At 63.0% G+C, this 5,546-nt stretch overlaps 2 protein-coding genes across 2 annotated transcripts in view; both read left to right on the top strand.

The window, feature by feature from the left end:
* The first annotated feature begins 332 nt into the window (after positions 1–332).
* Positions 333–3,589, top strand: GIF (gastric intrinsic factor (vitamin B synthesis)). The gene is made up of 11 exons (XM_010564350.1): positions 333–492; positions 1,010–1,017; positions 1,336–1,543; positions 1,677–1,856; positions 2,015–2,158; positions 2,259–2,402; positions 2,493–2,668; positions 2,748–2,985; positions 3,099–3,243; positions 3,323–3,441; positions 3,528–3,589. Exons 1-11 carry the CDS (start codon positions 333–335, stop codon positions 3,587–3,589), a joined length of 1,584 nt encoding a protein of 527 aa, XP_010562652.1.
* A 1,154-nt stretch (positions 3,590–4,743) lies between these two features.
* MRPL16 (mitochondrial ribosomal protein L16) overlaps positions 4,744–5,546 on the top strand; it is a 1,777-nt gene continuing 974 nt past the window's right edge. Inside the window, exons 1-3 of the mRNA XM_010564247.1 lie at positions 4,744–4,796; positions 5,151–5,216; positions 5,340–5,488. Of these exons, the coding sequence (XP_010562549.1) occupies positions 4,754–4,796; positions 5,151–5,216; positions 5,340–5,488 (258 nt within the window). The 5' untranslated portion in view covers positions 4,744–4,753. The remainder of the gene's footprint in view (positions 4,797–5,150; positions 5,217–5,339; positions 5,489–5,546) is intronic.

The following is a 5,546-nucleotide window of genomic DNA, read 5'->3' as shown; positions in this document are numbered from 1 at the left end:
GCTGGTCCCTGCACGCAGGGTGACGAGCGTGTCCTTGGGGCACCTTCCCACTGCAGAGCCTCTGGGGAAACTGAGGCACAGAAAGGAACTGGCCCCTGTCCCTTGGGCTGTGCTGGGAAAAGGGGACACATGGCTCGCCCAGGCACCCCCCAACCTGCCCTCCCCATCCCAGCTGCCTCTGGGCTCTGGCATGGGGCAGCAGGCAGGGCAAAGGATGATGGTGGGGACACTGAGACATGCAGGGCTGGTCCCGGCACTGGCTGGACCCTTGGGAGCCCGTGACACCCCTGTAGCCCACGGGCCCCACAGGGGTGGGCAGCCCTCAGCACCCCATGGTGAGAAGCCTGGGGCAGAAGACGACCTGGTCGGTGGACCCGGAGCTGTCCCCCAAGCCCCCGTGTCCTGCTCGCCCCACGGCTGCCCCTGCCCATGGTGTGGTGCTGGAGGCAGAGCTGCTGCGTAACCACGGCCGCTACGTGGTCACCCACGCCGGTAAGGAAGGTCCCCACTGGTGCACTCCTTCCCAGGTGCAGAATCCGGCATTTGTTCTTGTTTAATTTGCTGCCGTTGACAATTGCCCAAAGCTCCCAGCCAGCCAGATCCCTCTGCAGGGCGCTTGTCCCTCGAGAGAGTCACCAGCACCTCCCAGTTTGGCATCGACTGCAGTGACTGGTCTCCAGCCAGATGTAGCCCCATTCCCTACACCCCTTTGAGGTCTGTCCAGCCATTTCTTCACCCAGCGCACCCTGTACCTGCTCATCTCGCAGCTGGGCGCCTTGTCCAGAAGGACGCTGTGAGGGACAGGATCAAAAGCCTCACAAATCCAGAAAAACAACATCCACTGCCTTTCCGTCATCCACGCGGCGGGTGACCTCATCGTAGCAGGATATCAAACCAGTTAGACGGGACTTTCCCTTTGTCAACCCATGCTGACCATCCCTGGTGATGGCATTGTCCTCTAAATGCTTTCCGATAACACCCAGGATGACCTTCTCCATCATTTTTCCAGGTACTGAGGTTAGACTAACAGGGCTGTAGTTTCCCGGAAAGTGCAAGCTCTTCTTGTAAATTGGGATAGGGCTGGCGAGCTTCCAGCCAGCAGGAACCTCCCCAGGCACCCAGGACCGTGGGTAGATGATTGAGGGGGGATCCTGCTGTGACACCCGCCAGCTCTTTCAGTGCCCTGGGTGAATCCCATCTGGCACCGCGGACTCATTCAACTGGTAGAACTGGTCCCTTGCGATTTCAAATGGAAAATCACTGCCCTCGCAGCCGTGACTGTCCAACTCCGTTGGACACCCTTGGGCACACAGATAAGCCGGCGGTGCTTGGCAGTGCCAGGGCGGTTGTGGGAAGGCAGGTGACTGGAGAAGGGCAGCGGAAGCAGCTAAAAGCATAGAGGACGTCCGGAGAGACGAGTGCTCGCAGGACTCTGACGGTCTGAGCGGACCCGCTTGCCCTGAGGACAAGAGGATGCTTGGCGTGGCTTTCGGCATCGGGGTCCTGCTGGCCCTGGTGGGCAGCACGGCTGCCCACAGCTGCGGTGAGTGTCACCCCTCCCACGGAGGCACCGGAGAGACCGGTGACCCTGCGAGGGACTGCGTGGAGGGGACATGGGATCCCCTGCAACCTCCCGCCGCAAGTGCCAGTGGGGAGCCTGGCCCCTCTCCTTCCAGTCGCCCCGTACCAACTGGTCTCCAAGATGCTGCAGCGCCTGGAGGAGTCCGTCAAGGCGGACGAGCTGCCGAACCCCAGCGTCCTGCTGGCCATGAACCTGGTCGGGGCCACCGGCACTGAGACCAACAAGTGGCTGCTCCAGCAGATACAGCAGGAGGCCGTGAAGAGAGCCCAGAAAGGTAAGGAGGGGCTGGGGGTGCACCCCTGCCATGGCAGCTGGTCCCGGCAGAGCCGGTACCGCAGGCTTGGCACGGCCAGTTCTCTCCAGCCCAGCTGGGGACCGGAGTGCCAGGTCCTGGCCCCCCAACACGCCCTGGTTGCTCTCTCGTCCCCGCAGACATGACTTCGGGAGAGGTGGCTCTGTACGTGCTCGCCCTCCTCTCCTCCTGCCAGAACCCCTGGCACGTCCATGCCCTAGGGCAGACCATCAACCTGGTCCAAGTCCTGCAGGAGAAAACGGACGAGGAGATGGCCAGCCTGGGTACGCCAGCACGGGAGGGATGGCCCAGGGTGCCCGGGATGGAGGCACCTCCCTCCCCGTGCCTTGGTCCCCCATCAGCTTGCCACATTTTGCTTTGCAGACTTGGAGGGCGTCCCGAAGACCACCCTGTACAGCGTCAGCCTGGACGCCCTGGCCCTGTGCCTGGCAGAAGCAGGTGGCTACCAAGGGGCATCCGTGATCCTGGCCAAGAAGGTGCTGACACTCGGGAGCCAACTCTCTGTGGGTAAGGGACACCTCTGGCCCTGCCGCGTCCCCTCGGCTCGCAAAGCCCCCCCACTCCTGGCGGCTTGGCGGTGACGCCGGGATCTCGCAGACACCCGTGCCATGGCGGCACTGGCGATGGCGTGCACGTACGGCCAGACGGACCTCTACGACGTGCAGGAACTGCTCCAGGAGGCACTGTGGGTGGTGACCAACGGCTTCCTCGACGAGCAGGAGAAGGAGGGTGGCATGATTGGGAATATCTACAGTATGGGACTGGCCCTGCAGGTATGGGGAGGGCTGCGGCACCGCAGCTGCCCGGTCCTGCTCCCGGAGCCGCTCATGCCGCCTCCTGCCTCCTCCGCAGGTGCTGGGGGCCACGAGCAATTTTTACTTCCCGCGGGAGTGGGACTGCGCCCAGGCTTTCTCCGTGGTGTACAGCCATGACTACCGCCAGCCCATGGCCATCGCCCAGGTCCTGCCTGCCCTCGTGGGCATGTCGTACCTGGAAGCGGCCAGCCTGGACTGCACTGCCAGCACCGGCGCGTCCCCGACCCTACAGCCGTCCCTGTCCCCAAAGCCGAGTACAACCACAGTTCCCAGCGGTACGGCTTCTCCCTCCAGGAGCTCCCCCCGCCAGACCCCACGGGGATGATGCTCCTGCCCTGTGCCCCGTGGCACTGTGCCGGCTGCCCACCCTGCCCCTCTGCCCTCCCAGAAGCCACCATCACGGTGCACTACTCCATCATCAACAAGCTGCAGGGAAGGCACTTCAGCTACACCACCTCGGTGCGGGTCCCGGTCGGCTCCACGCTGCTCAAGGTGCTGCAGGCAGCGGAGGCGAAGAGACCTGACATCTTTAGGTAAGAGCCAGAGGAGACAGGTGGCAGAGAGCGGGGGGCATGTGGCATCCCCCACCAAGCCCACCCGCTTCTCCGGTAGCTTCGAGACGGAGCAGACATCCTGGGGCCCCATGGTGGTCTCCATCCATGGGCTGGCCGCCAACCCGGACGACAAGACCTACTGGAAGTTCCTTAGTGGCAGCGATGCCCTCCAAGAAGGTGGGTAGCCCAAGGTGGGGGGCAAGAGGACCTGGGGGGGGGGGGGGTCGTGATACCCCAGCCTCACGCCTCTCCCTCCGCCGCAGGGGTCGGCACCTACAAGCCATGGAATGGGGAGCACATCCAGGCCGTCTTCAGTCTCTACTGATGTCGCCGAGGGACACTTGGCCCCACCGGGCCCACCGTGGCAGCAATAAAGAGCCATTTGCAGCACAGCTCTGTCTGTCTGTCTGTCTGTGTCTGTCTGTGGTGGCGGTGGCCCCTCCGCCTCTCGGGGGGGAACACAGGACCCTGGGACCCCCTCAATGGGGACCAGGTCTTGGGGAGAGGGTTGGGGCAAGCTCTGGGAGGGACATGGGAGCCTCGATGGGACACCGAGGTAGGGGTGATACCGAAAAAGCCGGTTGAAGAAACTCTCTAAGACTCAATTTTGGAGTTTTAGAAAGCAGGCATTCTTTATTGCAGCGCTGGGTACACGGGCGATCGCTCCACCTGGCAATCGCTCCACCTATCGTGCACACTGTCAGGCCTAATTGTGCAGGTTGAGTATACGTTCTACATACATATTGACTAGATTTCTGAGAAATGTTATACATATTCATTAGTTTTCTGGGAAACTATTAGCATATTCAAATGTCCTTTACACAGGTGCATTGAAGGTCTCTGGTGGTCTTCAGGAGTCCTCTGGTGGTCTTCCATGGTCTTCCATAGTCTTCCTCACTCATCTGCTACTTGACCCTTCTCGGATGATTCTGCGCAGTGTGATCTTCTGCATGTTTGATGCCTCTTATCCTAAAGAATGCTCGTTAGTGCTTCTATTATCTATGCTTATGTTTTGGCGTAATTCGTATGGATACTTCTAAGCTAAGTTACCCAAGAGGGCTAAAGTCCTTACCTTCCTCAGTGGGGGCTCGTCCAGGATGGCCCAGAAACCGCAAGGCCATCCAAAAGCAATTTCTCGCACATTTTGCAACATACAGACCCCCCACCCACCACCCATCAGCAAAAAATCGGGCAAAGAAACAGCAACGCCATTGTACTCAGACAAACATCCCGCCTCAGGGGGAGGGGGGGGGTCCTGCCCGGCGGGGACCCCTGCCCGCTACCGTGGGAGTAGAGCGGGGACGATGCCGTGGAAAGACACGGCGATGTGGGGGGGGGGGGCCGCCCCGCCCGGAACTAAAGTTCCCCTCCGTGTTTCTCGGGGGCACCGGAGGGGGTGGACCTCTTTACCGGAAGTGTTCCCCGCCGGGCTGTTCTGATAGGGCGGATCTTATGGCGGCGCCCCACAGGCACTTCCGGCCGGGCCGCGATGTGGCGATGGCGGCTCCCGCGGCCGCTGCTGGCCGGAGGAGGTGAGGGGAGCCCGGGCAGCGCTTCGAGGGACCGCTGTCTGCCTTGGGTGGTGGTCGGGGAGGAGCGTGTATGTGTCCCGCCAGCCCGGCGGGGGGACGAGCCGGAGAGGGGAGGCTCTGGCAACCGGACACCCGGGTCCCCGCCCGTGTTAACCGGGAGGCGTTGGGGTCCGGGACTCCCGGGTCGGCTGTGGTGGCCGTGGGGGGATGTTGGGATCCGGAGGGGGTGGGTGTTGTGTCCGTCCCAACGCTGCCGGAGCCGCTCCCGGGAAGCCGGGCCGCTCCCGGACCCCCCGCCCCCGCCGCCATCCCGGTGCATCAGACCCCGTTCTGAGTCTCCGTTCTGTCCCTCAGGTCCCGGCGGTGTCACCGTTCCCCGGGCGGGCCTCAAGAAATACGTGCTGCCTCCAGACTACAGCGGTAAGGGGGATAGACGGGGAGAAACCCCCCTCCCCGGTCTGCTGCCGCCTGTACCCCGCCCGCCCTGCACCGGGGGGTCCTGGGGCCAGTGACCTTCACAGGCCTGTCCCCCTCCCCCGGCAGGTATCACCTTCCCGGAGAGGACGAAGCTGAAGTTCATGGACAAGGTCCCAGCGGTGCCCAAGGTCAGGCGAGAGCCCCGGCGGCTGCGTGACATCCGCGGCCCGTCCCGGGAGGCCACCGACTTCACCCAGGGGCAGTACGGGATTCTGGTGAGCAGGACAGGGGGGGCCCTGCACCCCTCCCTGGTCAGAGCTGAGGGGTGGGGGG

This window comes from Haliaeetus leucocephalus, unplaced genomic scaffold (genome assembly GCF_000737465.1).
Source record: "Haliaeetus leucocephalus isolate CR32 unplaced genomic scaffold, Haliaeetus_leucocephalus-4.0 Scaffold177, whole genome shotgun sequence".
NCBI lineage: Eukaryota > Metazoa > Chordata > Aves > Accipitriformes > Accipitridae > Haliaeetus > Haliaeetus leucocephalus.
Note: the sequence above shows the minus strand (reverse complement) of the source record. Positions and strands in the feature narration are given on the sequence as shown.